Raw genomic sequence first — 27,033 nt, forward strand, 5'->3', positions numbered from 1 at the left:
AATTCTGCATCGGACAGAAGGCCAACCTTGCATGCTGGGAGATGTAGTTTTAATTCTAGACGTTGGGCGAGAGCGGAACGTTCTAATAATGACTGAAAACCAGGTTATTTGTAAGTTTAGGCTATGAACCAGAAGATCCAGGTTCAAATCCCACTTACTACCATTGTGCCCCTGAGCCAGACACTTAACCCTTAGTGTCTCCAGGGGGACTGTCCCTGTAACCATCGTTAGTCGCTCTGGATAAGGGCGTTTGCTAAATGCCATATATGTAAATGTAATAATGATGTTGATGAGAATCAGGCCCTGTTGAACAGATGAGGCAATTCTGGTGCAGGAATCAGTGTTGTATCCAGCCCCTTGTACATTTGAACTTTAATAGTTTGTGCATTTCAGCTTTGATGCTTCATTAAAGCAAGTTATATGTACATATTTTGGGAGCAACATATGATGCTGCAATTTCCAGATATGTCCACACAGGACAACATCAACCCTCATTCTACAAAATATCATTGGTAAAAAAAATTATTCGATACAAATTATTGGAAAATATCACATTTTATTAGTTGGTCTGCCAAGTTTAACACGTAACACTTTCTAAAATGAATATGCTATATACAGTAAAACACCGGAAATTAAAATGATCCATTGGGTGAATACCCAGTAAAACTAAGGGGAAAAAGTACAAAAAAAGTGAATAATAATAATTATTATAATGCCCTGTCTCCTATGTAAATCAGTCAGTGAAATGTATCTACCCGACAACACATAAAAGTATTTTTACATGGCATTAATATGTTCCACATCCACTTGAAGGTCCTCAGGAGTAAGAGTACTCTTTATCTTCATAACACTGAAATGATAGCTTAACTCTCAGATAACACAGCAAATGTTTTCACATGTAGGATCAGGGGCCTAACATTATAGTATAGCATGACATATTTTAGGCAATATTGCAGCACATTACATACAAAATAAATTATATTTAACTGAAGCACACTAAATGATTGCATTGATGTTTGCTTATTGGACCTGAACTGAGCTACATGAGATTACATTGCTAGGGGTTTATAAAATAAGTTAACAGCTCACCTGCATTGTCATGTTTTTGCATCACATTTATGAATCAGTGCCCCCAATAAATGACCAATGCTCATTGTCGTACTTTTGAAAAGCTGAAATAATCTGAAACAGACTTGCATGCCTCAAGGTTTCATCCAGATAAACAGAGTGCAAACATGAGTCAGTGCGAAGAATGGTTGAAATCCTTTGGCTAAGACCCATGTGGACTGTAAAGTTTTTTCACCGGGAACAGAAGGCAGTGTGAAGCACAGAAATAATTTTAACAAAACACATATTAAGGAAATATTTCTGACCAAAGCTATAAACCATTGCCAGAAATTTGGTTATTATGGAGATTAGGTTGAATTTTCTTTATTTTCTAGACCACATGCAGAGTTGTAATTTCCTTTCTTAATAACACAGTTCCTTTGGTGATGAATCTGTCTGCACTCGAGGTTTACAAGTCTGGCCAGTGTGCATTTTCCTTTTAGGTAAACAAATGAAAGCCATGAATATGGACAAGCTGCCACAAGTTCGTATAATTTAATCAAAAAACTGACCAAATACAAAAAGCTGAGCCCTTCATCTGCACCCCAAATTCATAAAAATGCGTTCCTGTTCGGTCATCCTGTTGATATGAATTCAAACAACATCATGTAAAATCTGAAATTTGGGCTACAGCGTGATTCTACACATACCTGTGAAAGGTACGAAGTGGTGTGTAACCAGTGAATCCAGTCAATGATAAGCGGCACTAATACATTCACAGCCTGTAACAGTGGGATTCATGCACTGCGTACGGGAGCAGAGTTCCCAACGTGCTCACATGTGAAGCAGCTGTAACATGGACCCACTGAGGACAATGCTTCCTTTCGTCCTTTTATAGGCTAATGTCCTGTGCCATCCTACACGCTGAGGCAACCTAAAAAAAACCTAGCTAGACCCATGAAGAGGAGACCAGCTCTTTCTCCACTGAAGCCCTGCAAGGCTATTCAAGCGCACTGCTGCTGTCACCCTTCAGTCATCTTGAAAGAGAGGCAGCAACACAATGACAGCACCCCAGTAAGCACAATAGATGTGGAGAATACCTGTGCATCTCTGTCCTATTGGTCCCCATGGAAAACCCCCTCAGCCAGTTGCCCAGTTTGCACTTCTGTCACCTACATAGTTGAAGACATGCGAAGAGTTAAACATGAACGTGCCCTGTGTCCTGACTGGGGGACAGTGCATGGTGATCGCTGGGATTTCAACAGGCCAGCAGAAAAAAATTACTGGGTCACCCAAAGTGACACAAACAACCGTCTTCTCCTATGAGCTTTCCTAGCTGAATGTGGGTGTCATTTACACCACAAAAGGTGCTCTCCAGAACCTCTTTCTACTAAAGACAAAAGCTGGTTCTTTAAATATTGTTGCCTTTTTCACAGTTTAGGGCTTGAGTGCCACTGGCTTGGGCCCTGCAGTCCTCTCCACAACCATGTCAACTTGAATCCAGACACTCCTCACGCTCCTTATCGTCCACGTCTACCTTTCAGCGTTGATTTTGTAGCGGAGAACAAAGTAGGCAATGAGACGGAGTGACACAAAGAAGATGCCCAACACAATGAAGTCTAGGTACAGCTTGGCATTCTCCACATCTAGCTCTTTCAAAATGGCCTCGGATTTCTGGAAGTGACAGGTTTCATCCTTGTCACAGTGGAGGTCTTCCCTGTCCAGACCATAGATTGACAAGATGACCCCCTCAAAACCATACCTAAAAGAAGGAAACACTGTTGAGATAACTGTAACGAACACTATGAACACTAAGAGTGAAATAAAAAAACAGGCTACGACTTTAAACACTTGCCTGACATAAGAAATGTATGAGATCCACTGAAGGTAATACGGAATGGTGTCAAAACTGACAAAAAAGCCAGAAAATAGAAGTACAGGTATAGCTGTAACTGGACCCACAAATGTGGCGACCTAAAAAAAAAAAAACACTTTATACTTCGGTGAAAACGTGTAGCTTGGCAAGATGTTGTAATGCTGTAATATCAGGATTTACTTTGGTGTCAAATGCCAATCTTGCCCAGAAAGCAAATGATCTAACTTGTCAGAATATATGCTGAGAGAATTTGTAGAAAACAGGCTGAGTTCACCTGTAACGACGTGGACGCAGCGCCAATCAATAACCCCAGCGACTGGGCCACTAAGGACGTCAGTGTCCCCAGAGCCAGGAAGAGTATGAAGCGCACTGCATCAGATGGCTGAGACGTCATCCAGTACACGATGCTGCAGTACGCCACTGGAAACACTATCTGTAAAGAAAAAAAACGGAAATCTTTACGTTGAAATGTTTTTATCCTGTGTGGGTCACTTGTACATCACGCATAGTCCCCACTGGATTGTTTTATAATAAACTGGGTAAATAATAACCTTGTTTAACCAGGCAAGCTTTTAAGAACAACTAAATGGAATTTGAGGTGAAATAATTGGGAAAATACTGTGAAGCTGATACTGTTCTCTTGACCAAATCAATACCAAACCTGCTCTGACACCTACTGCAGGGTCACTCTACTTTGGAAGGGTCTTCCTCTCTGACTCATTCCTTCATAAGGTTTCTAATTTTTTTTCTCCTCCATGAGAGTTTTTCCTGCATAACATTTGCCTTGGTGACAAGAACTGTAATTTTTTATAGATTGACAGGTCAAAGGGTTTATGTAAAATTGCATAAAGTGTGGGGGTGTCAACTGTGGGGCCTGTCAAAGCCCATTGAGACAAATCGATTTTGGGCTAAATAAGAAATAAATATTACTGTTATTGTTGCATGAAAAAATGGCCAGAATCTACAATAATATTGTGGGATTTGTCTAAATCAGGGGAATGTTATTTTGACCCAAATGATAATCCCCTTTGAGTGTCCAAAATTTAGCAGTCATGTGAATCGTACTTTGCAAACATACATATGCATACATATGTATATATTACCTGAAAGGGAACATCAGCCATAGTCTTTGCAAGATAGTAAGCCTTCAGACTGTACCAGTAGTTCAAGTGTTCCCTCAGAAACACTCCCATCTCAAGAGGAACTGATGTAGAGACAAAGGAAAAACTCATTTTTTCTCAACACTGAAATAGTACCATGGCTATGGAGCTGTAATATCTGTGCTACTGGATGAAGGTCGGGGTGCCCACTCACAGGTTAACACAGTAGGCATGAGGGCAGCAAACATGAGGAATAGCATGGAGAAGAACAGAAAGCCAGAGTTGCTGAGCACTTTCTTGGCTTCGTTTCCAATGCCCAGATACAAGAGTCCAATCAGGATTCCGATACCAATATGAGAAGTGATCCGCAGATGTGTAAGTACCTGTCAATAAACAAAATAAATCTATATTTAATATCTGTTTTTTTACTATCTGGTGAGCATTTCCACTTGCTGCCACTAGGTGGCACTCTATCCTCCTCACCGAATCTCTCATGATGCTGAGGAACGTTCTCTTAAAAAGAATGCAGAACTGAGTCAGGCAGCTTGCTGAAAAACTGTGGCAGCCCTCTGTAGATGAGGAGTCCTGTGAAGGCAAGATGTTTGCAAAAAATAAGACTGTTGAGTGAAAAGCAGCAGATTAATAGTAGCAGATTAATAGACATGGGCATTGGGGGCTTGTCACAAAGGCCCGGTTTTGTACCTCATCAGAGGGCCTGTGCCACAGGAAGGGACTGAGTGGTCCGTTCCCGTTCATTTCAGTTTTGTAGTCCTTTTCACAGTTCTTTTCTTGAACTGCTTTGACCAGTCTGGCGGTTTGGTCACCGTACTCGCCAGCAGCCACCTCCATCACTGAGGGTAGCAGGAACAGGGACATGATAAGCATTAGCAACCTTTAAATCAAAAAGTGTCAATGATTTTTAAAGTGTTTTCTTACCAAAATCTGCTGGGTTGTGATATGTCGGGCAGTTGAGTCCAAGGTCCCTGAGGTACGGGACCAAGTTAGACACTTTTCCCCTGTAGATGCACTGTCCATGGCTCAGAACGTAGAGCTGCAAAACCGCAACAGTATTCAGACAAATTCCCCCCCAAAATTTTTTTCACAGTTCACAGCCGGGTGCTTTGCTCACACATTACCTTATCAAAGAGCTCGAAGAGTTTGGCACTGGGCTGGTGGATGGTGCAGATGACTGTGCGGCCGCCCTGGGCAAGAGCTTTCATCAGGGAGACTACCTGGAAACAGGAGGAGCTGTCCAAACCACTGCAGGGAGCAAAATAGTATCTGAATCATGAATCAGATAAAAAGCTCAGAGGCATCAACCCATATATCACATATTAGGGCAGTGGTTGGCCTAGCGGATAAAGAATCAGACCTGTAATCAGACCCCACATTTCATTGTGTGCTGTGCTGTATGGCTGAGGTTTAAAAATGACAATCACTTCACTTTCTCACTTTCACCCATGTATATACACACACAACATAACATAAATATGTGTAATAACCATTGGTTTGAATCCCGATCTGTCCTCACACACTGCTCCCCGGGCGCCTGTCATGGCTACCCACTACTCGCTAAAGCTGATGGGTTAAATGCAGAGGACACATTTCATTGTGTGCACCATGTGCTGTGTATCACAATAACAATCACTTCACTTTCATTATACATTAGTTATTTACAGTACAGTAAATTGTATGCAGTAGTGAAACTTTTTTTAGTGAAAGGTTTTTCATCTTCCAAAAAGTAGCTGTTCAGAAAGAGACTATTTAAAATGATTATGGTGAAAGTGCCAATAATTTGATTTGAGAAAAACTATCGCTATCTAGAAGAACTGGTTGGGTTCTTATTATGACTGGTCCAGGGTCACCAAGGTGTCACAGTTCTCCCAACTAATCTCCTATAAGCAAAAGTTGGCAAACAAGTTTGAATTGCTGCTCAGAGAACAATAAGTTAACCGATTCTCTTTCTCTCCACACATAACATCACTGTTCATTGAAAATAAGGAAATTAGGTAAATCACTAACAAAATTGCTTACATCTTAGAAAAACTGTGATTTTGTTTTCACTGGATTGTAATTTCATTGTTAATTTCAGTTCATCTGTTAGGATATAAAAAAAATCATATAGATTAGGAGTCTGTCTGGTGAGCCAGGCTGAGCATAGTGTTGGTAAGCTGAGAGAGGTGGATAGCAATGGGGATAATGATGGATTCAAAGCACCTTTCTTAAAGGTTGTCAGGGGATTGGGCTTGACTAAAGCAACCCCTGTTGTACAACGCCTAATTAATCAAACAACACAAATATTGTGTTGTTTGAACCATGAATTTTTAAAATATAAAATCAATTTTGAGATATTTATATCTTTGATCACCACATCAGAAAAGTAGCTTGGCTATGCAGTTTAGATATTTTAGTTTAATTTAGTTATTATGTATTGCATAATGAATAATTAATACAGATGAAAAAGTGATGTGCAGTGAAAAAGTGAAAGTGAAGTGATTGTCATTGTGATACACAGCACATTACACAGTGACACACAACGAAACGTGTCCTCTGCATTTAACCAATTGGCAGTCATGACAGGCGCCCGAGGAGCAGTGTGTGGGGACGGTGCTTTGCTCAGTGGCACCTTGATTCGAACCGGCAACCTTCTGATTACGGGGCCGCTTCCTTAACCGCCAGACCACCTCTGCACATAATAATATATAGTTTTACATCTTTGCACAGTGAATGCATTGTGCCTCCTGTTTTTCAACATAAATAAATATAATTATTATATAATATAATATTATCAACAGCTAAACCAAAATTACAATTATGTAAAGGAACACAGGTGTGGCCCTCACTGAAAGTATAGTAATTACACCCCATATACCACAAGGCACTGGAGCATTTTTAGAAGGAGTGAAAATGAATTTTAATTTTGCGTTCCCATGGGTTATGGAGCCCGGGAGAGAGTGTGCGGCTTTACATGGTGAGGCGGTCCCTGTGGGTAACATGAGAAGCCACTGAAGGAAAAGGACCGTTTACTGATTACTGTGATTCCACTACTACACCATACATCAACTATGCGCCTGGCACATCAACTATGTGCCTGGAGTTCTCTTTTCGATTTGTTTTATCTATGGAAATAATCCACCATCAGTAAATTTAGATCACTTGTGGAATAATCTGTGGGTATTTTTATGACATAAACATGCTTCTTTGCACATAATGATATCATGTGATTACATAAACCCTTTGACCTGTCCATCTATACAAAATCACAGTTCTAGTCACCAAGGCAAATGTTAATGTGCGGCATGTGGTTTGTTCACCTGGTGGGCTCATCAAAAAACATGACGGGTGGGTTGTTGATGAGTTCAAGAGCGATGGCCAGGCGCTTCCTCTGTCCGCCAGACAGGTTGGACGTGCGTGTTTTGGCACAGTCGAGTAGGCCCAGTGCAGTTAATATCTCGCTTACCTACAACACACAAATATACCAGTTCTGATGCATAATTTTTTATTAAGATAAGGAAGTGCATTGACGTATTGAAGTCAACATAGAAGCTTTCACCACAGGAGACACACCTTTTCGCATTAGAAAAGTTCTATTCGCACACAAGGAAGTTCTTTTTTTAACAGAAGGCCACAAAAGAAAACGCCAGAAAGACCTAGTTTCCATTGACAGCAGCACACAATGGTCTGTGGGTTAAGGTAACCGACCAGAGCTGGGAAAGGAATGGTGTTCCCATGGCGCACCCTTACCATCTCTCTCCTGCCCTCCTCCTTTTCTTGGAGTTTGAGATTAGCCGACACCTGAGGGAGGTAGAGTTAGAGATTTAGGCTGAGAGCAAACCCTCTTATATCAGCAGCAACAATAAAATCACTGGTTTGCTCATCCTTCTTTCACTAAAATCGCTCTGAACCCACAACTAATCTATCCCACAATGCATCCTAAGGTATCTGATTACAAAGATATTAGTTGTGAGGTGGGGTCTCCAATAATCAATCCATTTTGCAACATATCAGATGATAGACTGAAGTGAAAATCCAGGTGACATCATCAGACTAGGCCCCTTTTCACGGTCCAGTATTGATGTACACATACCCATTTCAGATGCTTTCAGAAGGTTCTGTCATTGACATCATCAAGGTCTTTTTTTGGATCAGACCAAACAGACTAGCCTTCACAGCCCATTTTTGGTAGGTACTAACCACTGCATATCAGTACATGCTGTATTGGCCTCTCTCAAATCCTCACACTTGTCCATTTTTGCTTAAAGATCTGACAGATCTTCCCACATAATTCATCAAACTGATTGTCTGGTTCCACTTTAAAAAGTTAAGCAGTATTACTAACTTTACTTCTCAATGGTATTAATGTTGTGACTAATAGGTATATTATCATGGTAGTCTCAGAAAAACCTTACAATAACTGTCACATGTGTTAACACTGGGACCACCTCACCATCATGGCTTCTTGCACAGTGAGGTGGGGCAGGAGCATATCATCCTGCATGATGTAGCATGATACTTTCCGGAAGGAACGAAGATCCCGGTGCTGTCCATTGATCAGAATCTCGCCTTTCATCCCAGTCTCCCTGAGAAGAAGGTGAAGATGATTTCAAATTGAATTCTGTCCATTAATACTCTTCAGATTAGTTGATTTGCCAAAGCTGCATTAGCAGCTCATTTGTGTGTAAGGTTGAAAAGCCTGTTACATATCAGTTGTGGTTCTGCATGATACAGCGATTTCACGCAAAGACAAAAGGTTTGGTGCTGCCTATTTTTTTATTAGGTGAATAGAAGGTTTCCATAGAAACAAGCATTATAAGCGAGCAAGTGCTCAAGAGAAGCAATGTGAATAATGAGACTGATTAACAGCATCTAGCTTTTGACATAAATGCAACAAATAGGGTCATTTATGATGTGTTAATAATATCAAGCTTAAATAAATTACTACATCTGTTGCACTGAGTGGCAACAGAACATATCAGAAGCTTCCATACCTTCTCAGAGCACTCTGCCCTTATGGCACAGACACAACCTGTCAGCAGGGAGAGTTTAGCTTCATCGCAGACACACACCTGTACCCCGCCAAGATATTCATCAGAGTAGACTTTCCGGCTCCTGAGGGTCCCATGATGGCCACCAGGGCCCCACTGGTGAAGTTCCCAGAGATCCCTTTCAACAGGGTCTTGTAACCTGAAACCCAACCGAAGACAAAAGTGGGAGAACATTAAATGGAGACCTGGTTCCCCTCCGTCCCTCGGCCCCACAGAGTACCTGCTCAAACTATTCCCTGGTCCCACCTTTGCACATAAAGGCACCTTTGTGTTCTGGAGAGAAAGGTGGGCACTTGTGTCTTGCATTTCCTTTTGTCTTTCTGGATGAATGTGCTTGCTTGCTGGTGTGCCTGTTACACCACAATCCAGCTCTCACCCTTCTGTGACCCAGTCTGTCCAAAGGCCTTCTCATGCATCACCAATTCCCAGGGATTGGAACCACAGCAGAACCTATGATTTTGCCCTTCCTCCTCCTCTTCCTTTGTCCATTTGGATAAAGCATTCCTGTGTGCATTACCAGTCGCTTCACTGTCTCAACATTTGCTCTAAACAGATGTGAGAGGCCAAAAACAGACCGACATATGCAATGCAAAAGACTGTTATTGAAAAAGACAAACAGCCCCAACAGAGATGTCCGATGGTAACCTGTTATTTATCTAATGGTAGAAGCGTGTTAATCCAGTTGATTGCAGTGGCTGCCAACTTAATTGGATTTTCAGTTATAATCTGTCAGAGCGATACACAAATACCTCCGACCTTCCCTGTCCTCCTTTCCTGAAGCGTGCCGCAGAAGTGCAGATTTTCCTCTCGGGGAAAGCACGATGCACTCTAGTAGCCTAGTGTATTTGCAGGTAAAAATATTATTATGTAATCTGGAGTTAAAGATGGTGCTCATGTAAATGTTATCCAGATGAACAGTAGGGGATTTAACTTGCAAAAAATGTGTACGCAACTGATAGATAATGGGCCGTGAGTACATAGGCAGAGATAACTGAAACTCACGTGCGACCTCTTTAAACCAAGCCTCAACAAAAAAAAGCAGAGGTTATTCTCCCACATGCGGTTCAGTCTACATGAGACATTAACTGACTTCCTGTCGGTTAAAGCAGAGGGCAAACTTGTCATCTTTTAAAGAAATCTGTTCTAGATTTTTGGGATGACACAATGTTTTTCACAGCATCATTATATTGTATACTGCACTACAGAATTAGAATCAAAGCTCAGCCTTGTAACAGTGAGGAAAGGGCAGAAGGAGTCAATAAGACAAAGGTGAAGTCAGGGAAAGAGAGGGAGCATCGGCGTGAGGGTCACCACAGAGCACTGTGGTGTTTGGAGATGCCCAGAGAGGATCAAGCTTTCCTGCTGCCGCTGGCAAAGATGAAGAGATGTCAGGCTGCCAGCCTTGGATGGATCTGTACAGGATTCTCCCTCAGATTAAACCCCACTGATAGCGGAGCCTAACTCAGTGAATCCTGATCAGATCATGCAAGATCTCAGCAGAAGTGACTTCCAGGTCTGATAAAGTCAAAAGATTCTGCTTAAACTCTGCACGTTGCACAGCAGCTTCATGTTTTGCCATTATTTCATGCTTAAGAATTGAAATCTGTCCTCTGTGGGCCAGTGGTGGCCTAGAAGGTAAGGAGGGGGTCTCGAAACTGAAAGGGTGCAGATTCAAATCCTGAGGTTCAATTAAGGTACCCTTGAACAAGGTACCACCCCCACACACTGTCTTTCAAAGCCTCTGTCATGGCTGCCCACTGCTTACTAAGGGTGGTCAAATTGTAGTGCATGTGGGTGTGTGTGTGTGACATAATTATATATATAAACAAAGCAGGACCACTGGGCAGTGGAAGAAGGTGACACGTACAACTACCCAAACATTGTTGCTGACAAAGTACACCCCCCATGGAAGCCTTGTTGACTGAATATCTATCATACAGCAAAAATGGTTTGAGGAAAACAGCAACAGGTTTCAGAAGTTGTCTTGGCCTTCAAACTCTCCAGATGTCAATATCGTCTTTTCTGGCATGTGTTGGGAAAACAAGTCAGATTTATGAATGAACCCCCATTCCCATCATACCTTCAGAGGTTTAGTGAAGCCCATGCTTCAATGGGTCAGAGCAACCTATTCAATATTCATTGGCTTGTCATAATGTTATTAATGATTGGTGTTTCAAAACCAAAAGCTAGAATTAACTAAAATCTCAAATCAATGTAAAAATTATTTATAGAAATATAATTGTAGAATGATACAGCGACAATTCATTAGTATAATGTCAGCATCTTAGAACAGATTTAAAATAGTATTGACACATAACTACAAGAACTGGGTCAAAATCTATGATTCCAGCAAATGTAGCAAAAGAAGCCTTTAATGTTGCATGAAGCTGCTTCTACAGCCATCACAACACAGGCAAACATCCAGGCATCTGTGCCTTAATTTTCTGTGACCAATACCTGTCCTAAGTTTAATGGTGGAGGGTGAAACAAGAGTTTTAATTTAGGTTTTCCCTATTTAACCTGTACTATTTAAGATTATTCTGGCTAAATATACAGGAATGAATTCCAGTGCTAAGAGGCCTGCAATAAATAATCAGTTATAGTGTACAGATTGAGTTGAGCAGGGTGGGGACTCACCCAGGGCAGGTGACACACACACCATTCGCACACACACCGGAGAACCCGGGTGACACCTGTGGCAAAATGGGGTGAGCATGAAACTCCACACACACAAAGTCCAATCCAGGATTTTAATTCACAACCTTGGAGCTGTGAGGTCACATTACTAAACAACATGCCACCCTATAAGGTAATTTAAATACTTTTGTCTCTTAAATAATATTACTGAAACTAATTATTTAATCCTGGAACAAGTGAAATTAGGTTTCAACCATTTTAACCATTTTTTTATGGCAGATTATAATTTTTTATTAACTGACTGTTTATGTATTGTTTATTAATGTATATTACTATAATTTTTTGCACCAAATTCTAAAGGTAGATGTATTATCAAATATTATCAAAGATGGTTAATCAAATGTTTGTCAACTGAGAGTGTTTGTGTTGCATAATTTTGAACCCTATGAGTCTTTACTTTTCTTTTTTTTTAACTGAAGACCCTGCAGCAGAACACTGTCATGTTTCCTTTATGTTACAGCATGGCCTAAACCATCCTGGGGCGCTGGGCCTTATCTCGGTGCTGCAGCTATGAAGCAGTACACACTGATATTCATCATGACCTTCCCTCTAAGGAAAGTTTTTGGGTTCACCATGCACAGCCGAGGAGTGTAATCAGCACTGGCAGCCACAAAATAAAACAGAAGAGTCTTGGTGACAAGCGGGACCCCTGCACACTTTCCTGGACGACTTTGCCCCTGGATCCGTGTCAGGGGGATTGGTCCTGGGCGCTTGCAGTGCTGAGTCCTTCTGTCAGACTGCGCTGCACATGGCAGCTGCTGCCTGGGGTCTCCACGATGCTCGGCCCCCGGGGAAAAAGCCATCTTTACTGAGTCGGATGAAATCATGGGGAAGGTGCATGAGTTGTCTGGCCTCCTTCTGTGGTAACAGGAGACACATTCTGGCAGCTGAGACATGCATCTTCCACAGGCTGGTTCTCTATTGCTAAACAGTGGGCTTATCCAAGGACACTGGTCAAGTCTCCACTTACCACCCTGCCAGACATGCACACACATCTGACAGTTATCAAGCAATGGAAAGTGAATTTGGGAGGCATCGAGGGGACATAGGTGTCACTTTGTAGACCAGCAGTTGCCACACTTCAGACACCTTAGCACAAGGATTTTTCTGCTCTTTCTCATTAGGCAGAAATTCAAAATGTTGTGCCAGGTTTTCCCTTCAAGATTTAGTGCTGCAAATTCTGTTAAGTGCCAGAAAGTGTAGCCAATACACAAACTTACTAAAAAGGCTATTTGAAGTTATGGCAGGGAACATCAGCTTATGGCTGTAAGTCCCTGCATGATAATCCTCTGCTTGGCTCTAAAAGGACACCGCAGAAACACAGGGACACAAATAGCTTCACAGCAATAAATAAATAAATAAAACAACAACAACAGAGGCCTACACACTCCAGATACACACCTTATGAAGACCACTGTCTGGATTGCTAGGTTGCTATGGACCACCTCTGATGGACTTTTACATATAATACATCTCTTTCGTACCTTTCATATGTTACATCTCATTTGAATGTTCTGAGATTAACAAAAAAAATATTTAGTTCAGCAATTATCCAGGATAAGCTGGATAATATTTAGAAAAAAAAATGGGTCAATTTTGGATTCACACAAGGCAAAAGTCATGTGGCGCATCGGTCATGCTGACCACATGTCTATTTAATGGCTTGAGAGCGATACCCACTCCTGGTCATTAGACAGATGGGCTGCAGGGATGGGTCAAATCGCTGACGAATGGCACATGGTTGCTTTGGGTCATTCGGCAAACAGTGACAGCAGTCACGCAGATTCAAATTTACTCCAACTGTCTGTGAAGATTCTCAGTCATCCAGGTGAATTTGTCTGAAAGTAGAGTCATGGCAACTGGACTTTATTTTTCCAGTATGTACGGATTTGCGTCAATGTCTAATACAGGAGGCAACGCAATGCATGTCATCGCCGCTTGTCTCTGAGATACAGACACCCTCGGCAGCTTCCAGAAAAAAATTAATCCATTTCATTCGTTGATGCTGCACAGCACCTCTGTTTCATGCAGCCTCTCACAGACTGCGCAGCTCCTCGGCTCCATCCTCACATGGCAGCCCCGCCCCCTCGCTGCTGGGGTTACTCTAGTTTGTTGACCGACAGTAACCGGCTGAGCGCTGTGCGTCCAGCCTGGCTCCTGCTGCAGCGAAGCGGCTCAGGAGAGAGAGGAGACCTTGTTGCATCGCTCTAAGTATGGATTACAAAGATTTATTGGGCAGCCTGGTTTCAATTGCAGGCGGCCCAGAGACAATTGGCCACCGGGGTGCCTTTGGAAGTGACAGCTCAGTTGCAATTAATACAATGATGAGGTGAAAGTCAAAAGGGACAATTTGCGATATGCAATACGGAAAAACCATGCCACACAAAAAAATAAGTAAAACGTACAATTAGTATAATGAAATAAATTCTAAAGCGAACAAATGTTGTCCCATTACCTATGTTGTTTATTCACATAAAGCATGTTAGGTGATAATGACTGTTATTAATCTTTGAGAAGTAATGTTGTGTTGTGATTTTCATGTCATACTTAGCATGTATCAGACCCATTGGACCCATGTGTCTTGTCATGTGAATCCACGCTGGCTCTATTCATTTTTTTGGGGCAGAGTCATTTGTTTTTGAGTCAGGGCAGCCCGCAGCGTTGTTTGTTCCACGGCATTCATAATGCATGCAGTTAAACCTTTGGAAGCGCCTGTTTTAGGGAAGGGCAAATTACAATAATAAAAAAAAAAGTTTGATGGCCAACCTTTTCATGTCATAAGAACGGACACCTACGGTGAGGGAGCACAGGAGAGCTTGCTCATGCATCTTTAACAAGCACGGTTCTGTGCTGATTAACATTGGGAGCCGAATCACAGCTGGATTAAAGTAGTGCCAGGTTTTAGATCCTGTTACCTTCCCGCGTGACTTTTTGCAAAGATTGTTATCCTGAAATTTGTGGAACACACAAATGAAGGCATTGTGAGGGTGCAACTAAAATCGTGGCATTGGTGAGTAAATTTGCATTTCGGCAGATAAGTGTAGCAGAGCATGAGAAATGTGACTATCGGTGCAAAAAATAAAGCAACATCATTGTGGCTAATTTTACATGATGAGCAAAAAAAAATAAATCTTTGGCCAAAAACGAAATAAGCGAGCAGAACCAATGGGGGCGGGCTGTATATTCAGCACTTGCACCAAGAACAGCTCCTCAAGTCTCTCTGTCAAGTCTCGATCCGTGCTACAGGCTGCAGGACATGAACCAGGCAAACTGTGCGGCGGTAGCTTAATATAGCAACAAAAAACAACAACAGCAGCAGCAGCAAACCGAACAGCCGTCTTTCCAATTTAATCCTTGGTATGGCGCAGCCACACTCTTCCCTTGCGCCCTGCCTGATGATAGCTGGAGCAGCACTGCGGCCAGGAGCAAATCTGCTTTGGGAGACTCAGGGTGTCCCAAACCTAAGGAGCTTCAGTGGCTTGGCACAGGATGGGACATCGAGGAGAAAAAAATGAACACTGAGAGGAACAAGGGGGCGAAGAGGTCAAAACAAAAATGGAGGACTGCAAAGTGTGAAGAATCTTCCAGATGGATGTTCTAATGAACCAAGCAGTGATGGAGTAGCCTCCAGTGAAGAGTGGGCAGCCAGCTGTTCTCTTACGTCAACATAGAACCCAAATTCAGCACATACTTTTACGGGTACCTGAGCAAGCGATGGATGCCATTCAGTTCTGGCTGACGAATAAAGTCTTCTCATGGGCATGGACAATCCTTCCATGATCCACAACAATTAAATAATACAATTCAGCAAGACAAACCCAATCTGCACACAGTGTGTGATTACCTCGGTAAAGAGTTTTCCTCTACTGTATCTAATACCCAGAAGGCATCTCCAAAGAGAGAAATTCCTAAAATGTAAGCTGTTAGATGAAAGGTGTGATAAGAACAGGGGTCTCTTGAGGACAGTGTGCTAATGGGTGAAGTGTAGTTGTGTTGTTGTTTTTTTGTTTTTTTTCTCTGGACCACCAACTATTTCCACATTGAGGACGTCTTCATTAATCCTAGCACAGCCGACTGTTTATTCACATTGTATGAATCAGATAGATAAGTTTGAAACAGCTGTTTGAAACAAAGTTTGAAACAGCATGTTACTGACAAAGATGTTCCTCATCTAACAAATGATGGCTGCCTTGTGTTTACAGGGACAGTGTTTAATCTTCTGCAGCCACATGGCATATACGCTTTTGATAAATATAACTAATGCAAGTGTGAGCATGTGAAAGTCTACCGTTTGCAGTGAGCTGATAGACCATAAACTAGATTGAAGTGAGTAATATTTGATGTGCTTACCTTTCTTCCTCCACCACGGTCCCTCTGGAACGGAGTATGACAGGTCTTTGAACTCAATGTTGACTGCCGGGCGGCGTGGCAAATAGGAAAACCGCTGGGCTTCCGTTAGAGTGTTCTCCACTTTCTTGAGGTGTCCATGCAGCAGCGGTGTCTGCTGGCCGCCCACATGATGGGACACCGCCTCGTCAATGGAAACGCACACAGTCCTGGGTCCAGCATGAGATCTGGAGGTCCGTTGGTGTTCTGGTGGAAAAGGTTTAGCATGGATTCCCGTTCCAAATGTATTTTGCCAATGTTATGCCAATTGAGTAAAACAACTATATGCTGATTTATAGAATACATTTTACTCAAGTAAAACTCCATTCCTGTGGTCAGAATTGAGATATTCTGTTTGTTTGTGGTAAACTTGAATCTCTTGTTAAAGTGTCTTCTAAATATATAAAGGGATCATCTAATCCGTTTCTTTCCACAGAAGCAGACGGGGTTACTATCGGACACGCTGTACTGACATCAGACATGCATGTATATTTCAAATTGAATTTAAAATCCCTGCACATGCACGAGTGCTCAGCTTTATGTCAGCTTTATCTATTTATATTTATAGACATGGATAAATTAAAAAAACAGTGAAAGCATGTTCATTGCGTTTAAGAATCTCGTGTATTAAAAACAAACGATGGCATTAGGCACAGTGTAGTTTTAATGAGTATTTTACGAAAACGAAATGAATGCCTAACGCGCCATTTCAAATAGCAGAATTAAGGACATTTTCACAATTAAAAGTAAAAATTCATGAATGGCTATTTCGATAATATGTCGACGGATTTAGCGGATTTTTTTTTTTTAATTACGAATATTGCAGTGAAATTCGGACGCAGACGTTGAGGCTACTCGAGGTCACTCGCAGCGCACCGCGGAGCTGACTCGCGAATTAACCCGCGCAGTCAAAGCGTGACATTCTCTCACCATGATGATGGAGTTGGTCACGGTGGTGTTGTTGGCTGAGAAGGCCGCCATGAGACATGCCATTTCCTTCAGCGCGGTCCGGTCGCCTCGCTCATCTGGCGCTGTTATTGTTTACACGCCAGCGACCTGCGCGCGGCGTTCATACGCGGTGACGTCACGGCAGAGGAGGGACCGGCCGCGGCGTTAACTGCGGCCAAGTTCGAAGCCACGTGGCTGTTATTAATGTTTTTCATTTTTATTTCTTTGTTAAATAACACGACTGATTAAAAACTTTTTTTTTTTTTTTAAAAAAAGGTAAAACGTCTCAAGCTCACGGTTCTCGAGGTTAACCGAGGCCTTATTCTCATTCTCGGGCTTGATTTTGTGCTCACTGCTCCTCCCCGCGACTATTCGGTGTAACTGCAAGAGTTCTGGTCCCGGCCCACTTCTGCGTTCTCCCCAGCTTTTTTTTCTGAACTTGAATTCAGCGGCACGCAAGAATATGGTAACAAACGGCACAGAATATTTAAAAAAATATGTATATTTTTTCAACAATCAATTCAAGCCAACATAAGATTGCTCTCAGGTATTCTTGTCTGATTTAAAACTGTGATACGACCCCTTTACCAGTATTCATATAAAAAATAACAGTGCTGATAGGGCTTGCTATGGCCGATAGCATTCAGTATTTTTTAGAACCCTGTGACATTTATTCCAAAATGGGGCAGTCTGTACCGCATTGGACCGCAAGTCCCTACAGCGCATAGTGAAGATAGCTGAGATGATCTCTCTTCCCTCCACGATGAACATGTACCATACACGGTGCATCTGGAATGCCACCAGCATTGTGAAGGACCCTACACACCCCTCACATGCACTCTTCACCCTCCTACCATCTGGGAAAAGGTACCGAACCATTCGGGCCCTCACTGCCAGACTCTGCAACAGCTTCATCCCACAGGCCATCAGACACCTGAACACTCTGTCCACTCTGGACTGACACACACTCGCACTACTTCTCTTATACTGAGTAATATTATCTATTATTGCACTATTTTTACTTTGCACCTATATCATTCATTTCTGATATATTTTAGCACTGTCTGTCTCACTGTTTGTCTTTATGTTTTTGTTAAATTGTTTCTCTTGCACTGCCTGTGTCCCGGTTTATGTAGCTCTGTTTGTCTGTGTCACACACATGCACTTTTTTTTTAAATGTCACAATTAGCATCAGGTGCCAAAGAAACATTATTTCGTTTGTAGCTGAAATGTAAACAAAAGGTCAATTTGAACATTTCCATTACATAAAATTGTTGTTATAACGCATTAATAACAATGAATTTATTTAATCTCAGATCATTGAAGTGATCTGAGATCACACTCAATGCTGTATGACAATAAAAGTACATGCAATATCTGTATTTCCAACCCCAACTTTTAACAGTAATTAAACGTCTTTAAAAATGTTTTTAAATGCTTTTACATTCATTAATGTTAGTAAAAAGAAACTTGTTCTCGTGTTCTCTCCTAATTTAGGTGTTAAGTTATACAAAATAAGAACAAAATAGCTTTCATAATTTGGTGGGATTTTGTAAGGGGTTGCTTTTTGAATTTGCTCACTCACCCGCACTGACCCCTCCCCCTTTGGGCTTGAAATACAGTATAAATGCAGGCTGGTCCTGGCTGGCCCCCCCAGTTTCAGAAACAACATGGGGGGACTTGGATTGGTGGTCTTCTTTCTGCTGCTGCTGACAGCTGGAGGAGGTAGTGTGCAGCTCATCGTCTGCTGACGTTAACACAGCCAGATGTGTGTGTGTGTGTGTGTGTGATGTGCATACTCTTTGATTACTGACCACTCATCCATTCTGTGTTACTCTAGCCACCGACACAGAGGTACAGGTATGGACCTGTGGGTACAGGGGCCTTTGCAGGAAGTACTGCTACGCCCAGGAGTACATGGTCGGTTACCATGGCTGCCCTCGCAGATACAGGTACATCACCCTCTTTTTACAACACACCGCCTGACATGACATCACGTTGCAGCGTGTTTTGAGTTCTTCACACTTACAGCTTTCTCCATTTTACTATATTCACAGATGCTGTGCGATGCGGTTTTAACCGTTGCCGCCGCTCATGACTGATTTGTTCCCTTGTGAAATATGATTTTTCAAAATGTTACTCTTATCTATTTTTGCTGTGTTACGTCTCATATCAATTTGTGCCACATTAACACTTTTACTGTACTTTTATATTAGAAAACTCATTAAAACATTTTAACAACAGTTTTCTTGGGGTGTGTGTGTGGCTGTCTTGAATGATCTTGCTCGTGTTCTTAATGTGCAGTTCAGTCCATATTCCCTAACATGTAGATATTAAATACATGTCACTACTAGATAAATGTCAGTGATTGATGTCCTTGTGTCGGTTGACTGTACAGCTACAGGACAAAATACAAAAAAAAAAAAAAAAACTTGTTACATGACAGCACTAGTTCAATTAATCAAACAGTGCTTGATTCTAAATATTCAGAAACTTGAGAAACATTTGTGATGTGATATCAACATGGCTGCATAACAATAGATAACGGCGGATTTTTGCTTGACAAAAGAAGGTGCAGTGACAAAAAAATCTAAGCCCTTTGCAGAACAAATTTAAACAGATTGCATGGCATCCAATATTTCCAATACTGTCCTGAAAATTCTAACAGGCATTTCATGATATCTAGCCCTGCCTTGAGTGGGGTTTAAAAAAAAAAAAAAAAAGACATAACGGTGAAGCCAGACATGGCATCCATAAACAGGCACGAGCTCAGCCGCTCGCTGCATTGTCTTCTGGTTTATCGCTCCCATCTTTGTACCTCTGCAATTGGGTCAGCACAGCGTGACACAGCCACAATGGAGCATCACCCCCCCCCTCCACGCTCACACACAAACACGCAGACCTGTTTACGGGAGTTTTGTTCTCAGTCTCCACAATAACATCTGCAGTTCACCCAAGCCCAGCCAACCCGTGATGTCCAGAGGTAGGGCAGGGGGGGTGTGGATGAACGTGGCGGGCATATTTATCTGCACACGTCACATGCAGCATGTTGAACTGCACCCTCACAGGGAATTCCTCGCTTCTGCAAAGGGTAAAGTGTTAGAGCATTAGCCAAATTAGATTGCGTGCACGTTAATCCGTTAAGGAGATTTTAGCTAAACTTACTCCTACAGGAACTTGGTGTCTGTTTTTATATATAATCACACAAACGAAAAATTACATGCAATAAACAGTAATAATAAAAATATATATAATTTGTCTACTTATATTTAAAACAGGAAAGCACACCAGATGTAAAAATGCCATTTTTTTATTAGACCTTTTTTTGGGAACAGGCACATACAATAAGAGTAGCATAAGCCAAAAGTCTACAAAGAATTTGCAAGAGTCCTCTAACGAACTAATTTGAACACTGCACAGAAGGGAAAAAAAAATTTAAAAAAGAGAGAGAGAGAGAGAGAGAGAAAACCGTATGCAGGCATATAGGTGCTACCAGTTACAAAATAAGTTCCATGATTAAGAACCTGCGGCCAGCGTATTACACCCCCGAATACTGGAAAACTTATGGTCATGCACTCCTGAGTGTGGCTAACTGTTCCAAACCATCTTCGTAACCTTTTACAAGAATAAAAATTAGATGTATCAAAAGACGCATGGGGAGGAGAGTGTTGGACGTGTATAGATCCAGTCCCTTTTACAGCTGCTTACTCTTTAAATATGGCGAAATGCACACAAAGGGGGGGAGGGGCTGTCAAATTTTATAAGGCTCTTACAACAAAAATCATAAGAAAACACAAAACTCACTTTCTTTATAAGGCGTTGCATTCATTGGTGACCAAAAAAAAAAAATGCTGTTTTGGGTCAATTTAAAATGAAATCTTCCCATAAGTATCGCTGTAACACTTTAATACTACAGGACTCAGGAGAGCGTCTCTCTTCTGAATGAGCCGGCAGTGGAGGGCGTCGGCTATGATGCTTGTTTTTAGAACAATCCAATGCTGGCTGAACTCAGCTCTTCTTGTCCCCAGACATGAAAGCGTCTGGCAGGAATTGCATTGGGTTCAGTTTCACATTCACAGATTGAAACTAAGCTTTTTAAATATAAGCACTGGTCAAATAAAAAGAACAGAAATTAAATAAAAGCAATAAGAAACAAAGCAACCAAAATGCACTTTTGCAGACTTTTATGCAAATGAAACAGCTTAAACTCAGAAACAGACCTGCTCCGGTTTCACAAACCATGTATCGTCCTAGAGTGAAGCTGGTACCATCAATCAACTTCGGGATGCTTACTATTTCATTTTCTTTTCTGTTATCAGGCTGTCGTGAAGCTTTGAGACACACTTCTCATACTGGTCCATCACCAGCGTTCCATTCTCATCGAAGAACACCCCCACAGACTTCGTAAACTCACTCTCTCGCGACCGTTTAGTTTTGCCATCCCTGAAGGAGACCCTCAACATGTACTGGTCATCAAACCTGAAAAGAGGTGCAAATTTAAAAATGACGATGATTACTATGCATGTGTCAATTTCATCCACAATCTTAGTGTTCTACCCTGCACCCATGACTGCCAATCACATGTGACTGGCCAGGACAACTTCACAGGCCATTATAGGCTCTAGTCCGGGCATCTCACAAAGAACAGTTTTCAGGGTGACCCCAGATGAAAGCCCATGAGACCCACAACAAAAACAAACAAAAAAATGAGTTGGCAGGCTATATGAAGGTTTATTGTGAGAAATATTATCATATAGTGGGTCAAAGTGGGGTAATTATCAGGTCTCGCCACTTGATAGCCATATCAGTTTCAAAAGGCTATACCAGGACATGAATTAACGCATTATGTTGTCAAGAGAACATGTTTCTGAGCAGAGAAAGCGTGCACACCTTTTAAGACTGGAGGAGAGCTGCCAGATGTGGTCTGGGGTCCATGCCGGCCGGGTCCTTCTGAAGAGCAACCAGAAAGATGTTCTTCTCTTTGTAAGATGTGTAGAGCGTAAGAATGCCCATCATGATAAAATATGTGAGGCTCCGTTAAGGAAGGGAAAACAAAACATTCAAGAACAGGGCTCTAGAGAAAAAAAAAAAAAAAAAAAAATCCACAGAGGTTACAGCGGCACGATCAGGCATTCAGATGAAAAAAAATTCTCCATAAACTCCCTGTGGTTCAAGACACAGACACGTTCCCGCTCCCCCGATGCCTTTCAGCAACAGATCATCAGGCTGAGATGATATTAAAGTTCAAGCCCTTAAAAAACTTGCACTTTTAATCTCGATTTTCTTTCTATTTCATTTAACTTGATTTAATTTCAGCTCAGTGAAGCACTTTAAGTAGTGACCTTTCTTGCAGAATTGTGCTTCAAAAAACAAGTGAGCCTGTAAAACTGTTGTTAAATGTGATGCCGTTGCATATTTGGTGCACCTAACTTTTGTTTGCACCAGTGCAAAAGGTTAGACCTAAAGAACAATATGGAACTGATAACAAATATGAAGGCACAGAAGCATTAAACATAATGCAGCAAAGGATATGAAACAACACAACAAGCCAGGACCGGCTTAGACTCAGGGAATGGATGAAGATAGTCCCATATTAAAGCTACAATGGCAAAAACACAGGACACTGTGCAAATGAAGAGACGGCCATCGACAAGCCTGAAGTTCTCCATGTAGCCATATTTCTCCAAGAGAACCTGTGAACAAAGGAACAAATGTGTGAAAAAGTGTGAATGTGAAAAAATAATGAAGCACAAATGTATATGTTTACATGTTTTGCTGCTAAAGGTTCGGCTTGCCAAACCTACAGGTGACCATAGTGGTTCGAATCGAAGGTTTTGAATAGTAGTCTAATTTCTGCAATTGTGCAACTAGATGCATGGATGCAGACAACTGCTGACCTTTTTGGCTGCATCATCCAGGGAATTCTTCACAGCTGCACCATCCCATTTGTCCACCTTCACAGGTTTTTCGTCAATCCTCCACTGCAAAACAGAGCAGCACAATCACGCACGCTGTTGCCGGGAAGAAGCGGCCGGATGCGACGGGCAGGTAACGCGACGCTAATCGGGCTGACGCGCCGTCGCGTTACGGACGCTCCATCCGGACCTCCACGCCGGCGGCACGTTAACAGCCGCTGGTTAGCTACACGTCTTCGGCCAAGTTCCCCCCCCAGCGCGATGCGGGCAATGGCCGTTATCCGGTGCGGTACGGCCAACAAGACAAGAGCCCGAGATGCATCAGGGGTGGAGAATTTTACGGCAAACGCGGAAACGCTAAAAACCCGACGACGAGTTACAAACGACAATAATCTTACTTTTTCCAGCAAACCACTCTTCCCGTTCCTCGCCGCCATCTTTTCTTCCTGGTGGTTTGCTGTGACCTGGGGACGACGTGATTGGCCAGCGCCACGTTTTAACCGTCCAATCAGCAGAGGCGCAGCCGCGCGTACGCACGTCCTGTAAAAAAGCACCTTCGCTTTGAATTTACGTATTTGGCGGCATTACGTTGAAGCCCAAGTGGTTCGTTTCGTTCGCGACTGTGCAACAGCCAACACTTAAGCAACACTCGCACAGCGGGCTCGAAAACACGAGCCCCATGACGGTCTCCCCAAATTTGTATTTGCGGAAATGTAAATCATTCCTCGGCTGTTTAAGACGCGTGAGTCAGAAGACTTCTGCTTCTTAATTTTACATATACAGGACACACCTTCTCATTCACATGTGTTTTCTTTTTTCATGACCATTTACATTGGTAGATTCTCACTGAAGGCATCAAAACTATGAATGAACACATGTGGAGTTATGTACTTAACAAAAAGTGGAGACCTGACCTCCACAGTCACCGGACCTGAACCCAGTCGAGGTGGTTTGGGGTGAGCTGGACCCCAACAAGTGCTAAACACCTCTGGGAACTCCTTCAAGACTGTTGGAAAACCATTTCAGGTGACGACCTCTTGAAACCAAGAGAATGCCAAGAGTGTGCAAAGCAGTAATCAGAGCAAAGGGCGGCTATTTTGAAGAAACCAGAATATAAAACATGTTTTCAGTTATTTCACCTTTTTCTCCACGTGTTCATTCATAGTTTTCATACTTTCAGTGAGAATCTACCAATGTAAATGGTCATGAAAATAAAGAAAACACAATGAAGGAGAAGGTGTGTCATAACTTTTGGCCTGTACTGTTTTTTTGCTCACGAATACCAAAGTACTTAATCACAAAATGTTTTCTGCTAACCCCACAAGTCTCCAGTGGGATTCGGGCAAGGCCTCTGGTTCAAGTTTCCACAAAACTGGAAGCAAAGAATAGTCTAAAATGTCTCGGTATGCTGAAGCATAAAGAAATCCCTACGCTGGAAATAAGGGACCCTATACAATTTCCTCCTCCACCAGGCAGGTCATATTCTTCCAACTCACACTGTAAGCCCACATCCCCACTGCTCCGGAGTAAAGTGGAGGCATGCTTTACGCAACTTCACTTCTGATCTTGGCATTGATCTTGGTGACGGGAGGTTTGCGTGCAGTTGCTCTACTATGGAAACCCCTTTTGTAAAGCTCCCAGACTTCTGATGTTACCAGAGTTACTGCAGGTGAAATGCCCTAATTTTATCTGACAGCCATGAGAATATCTGATTACTTAAGAACTGAACAATGGCAACATAACAAACAACAGCTTTATTTGAAAGGATCACCAGTGATAACTGTAAAGAACGTGTTGATTGACAAGGTTAGGCAAACCTGGGGGGGAAAACATGATTCTTTTGAAGTACATTGCATAATAGCATAATTTGAAGTGCAACATGTCTTACCATGCCTCACAAAATAATAAAAATTAGTATATATCAAGCCAGAATATTTTTAAGTCCTAAATTAAGGTCATATTACATCAACTTCAAGTGTTAAAGAATTATAAATAAAAACATATATACTCTCACATAACTCTATATTGGGTCTTAAACATTAACCTTCCAAATACTTTTGATAAATACAATTTACATGCCAGAATTACTCAACACTTGACAAGCCAAGTGCTTTTAAAAAAGAAACTTTAAAAACAGATCCTTCACCACTGAATTGTTTTAAAAAAAATAAAAAAGTTCATGTACAGTACTGCATAAAACCAGTAAGATTTAACCACACATTGGATAAATTCACATGTAATATAAAGAAAAGACAGCCAAGACAGAAGGTATAACAGAGAAGAAGGGTCAGGTTGGCACAGAAACTAAGAACTGCCTTTGCCACTATATTATGGCCCTAATCTAAAAAAAGGGAAACATGGTAAGTATGCACGGCATATTGCATATACACTGTGCATATCAATAAATGTATGCCATACTTCAACCCAGCTAGGTAATTTATAGATAATGTACATGCCTATTGCTCCTTTTGGCAATTTGTGGTTTTAGAAATATAGTAATCTATGGTTATAAAAATAACTCTCACATGAAAAAAAGTAAGGCCCTTTGAAACTTCTGATTGGCTAAAAAGAGCGAACCTCTTTAAGCAACATTAAGCATCGTACTTCATTTTCCTGTTCGCCATGACACACAGTATAGTTTCCGCTATGAACAATGTTGAAAGTTAAAGCTTGCAATATATCTGAGATAATTATTGAGAACATAAAAGCATGTTCAGAAATTCTTGCCTGAATGAGACCCAGGACTTTGTGTACGTAGTAAGTGCCACCCTGAACATCTGGATTGGACAGGTTATTCAGACAGTATATTCAGCCTATTGCTAAAAGTACAGTGAAACAGTATTGCATAAATCAAATGAAGGAGAAAAAAAAAAAACAAACATAAAAGCACAAATTCTAACGCTCTGTGTGTCGTCTTATTTGGCAAGATAGTTTGTGCAAAACACCACAGAAAGGGCTTTGTCTCCAAAAACTGGCATACAAACAGGCTACAAATGTAATAAAGTTTCAGCAACATTACGTCGTCTTGCTATGATCCTCAAGAAACCTCCATGTTGTTTCAAGACATGCAAATATAATTCTGCATAAAAGTGTAACACAGTTGTACCAAGTATTTCATTCTCATGAGATATTTTTTTTTCTTTTAAAAAGGGAATTTGACCACACCATGCGAATCACACCAGGCACTAGCTATGCCACATCCTTCTGAGGCTGCATCTGAAGGTCAAATTCAGGTTTGCTCAACCTGAAGGCTGCTTCAAAACCAGCTCAAAATGCAGAAGATATATTTGGTGTCATGTCAGTGAATGTACATCTTGCAACATGCCAAGCACCATAATACGGAATGTGATTTTAAAGGATGATATTCCAATAGATAACTACGCTACGCAATGCTGCCCTGTTTTTCTTTCAGCAACAGTGTGAACAGTAAATTAATTTCAGAATAAAAAGGAGAAAAAAAAAGCAAAATGACTAGAGAGTCACTCGTCTAAGAGTCTTCTTAGCTGTTATATTTAAAGTGCTCCACCTTTCTAGAGATTCTTCCAGATCTGCGCGGATTCTGTTGAGTCCTGCCGTCCCTGTTTTGGTCTGAAGTTGATTTTTGCCTGTCCATGTTCTGATATTCCCTATCAAACTGTCTCTGGAGCTTCAGCGCCATCTCACGGTCCTCTCTTTCCTGGTGTAGCCGTTGCACATACAGGCCAACCTCCCCAAAACTGATGCTCTCCTGCTCCTCCGATCTGACCCTTTTCGTCCTCTCTGCCTGCACTAGATGTTTTGTCTTCTGGCTCTCTTCTTACCCCTCTGTGAGGTAGGTCTGTTCTGGGCGTGGCCCTGTGCGTCTGTCAGTCTTTGATTGCCATGTCTAGTTTCTGCAAAAGCCATCATTAGGTACTGGTGTGTTCTGCTCACATGATGCAGGGTCAGAAGGAGCTTTCATCCCAGCATGCTCCTCCAACTGCCTTCTGCGTACACATTCATTACTGATTTCATTATCCGCACGTAACGTTGACGAATCG

General features: G+C 41.8%; 2 protein-coding genes across 2 annotated transcripts; both read right to left on the reverse strand.

Annotated features, from left to right (window-relative positions):
• Nucleotides 1-536: 536 nt before the first annotated feature.
• On the reverse strand, nt 537-17,215 carry LOC114773232 (ATP-binding cassette sub-family G member 1-like). The gene is given in 16 exon segments (XM_028965743.1): nt 537-2,809; nt 2,903-3,021; nt 3,198-3,356; nt 4,027-4,127; nt 4,238-4,406; nt 4,507-4,608; nt 4,726-4,874; nt 4,960-5,074; nt 5,160-5,283; nt 7,338-7,483; nt 7,768-7,818; nt 8,471-8,603; nt 9,090-9,207; nt 16,116-16,322; nt 16,325-16,358; nt 17,082-17,215. Coding segments are annotated over 16 exon segments (2,019 nt in total). The 5' UTR covers nt 17,145-17,215; the 3' UTR covers nt 537-2,580.
• Nucleotides 17,216-21,388: 4,173 nt separating this feature from the next.
• Nucleotides 21,389-23,475, reverse strand: LOC114773234 (probable signal peptidase complex subunit 2). Its single transcript, XM_028965744.1, is given in 6 exon segments — nt 21,389-21,578; nt 21,990-22,027; nt 22,029-22,125; nt 22,632-22,792; nt 22,997-23,080; nt 23,413-23,475. Coding segments are annotated over 6 exon segments (606 nt in total). The 5' UTR covers nt 23,452-23,475; the 3' UTR covers nt 21,389-21,391.
• Nucleotides 23,476-27,033: the final 3,558 nt, after the last annotated feature.

The sequence above is a fragment of the Denticeps clupeoides genome, unplaced genomic scaffold (assembly GCF_900700375.1).
Source record: "Denticeps clupeoides unplaced genomic scaffold, fDenClu1.1, whole genome shotgun sequence".
Lineage (NCBI taxonomy): Eukaryota > Metazoa > Chordata > Actinopteri > Clupeiformes > Denticipitidae > Denticeps > Denticeps clupeoides.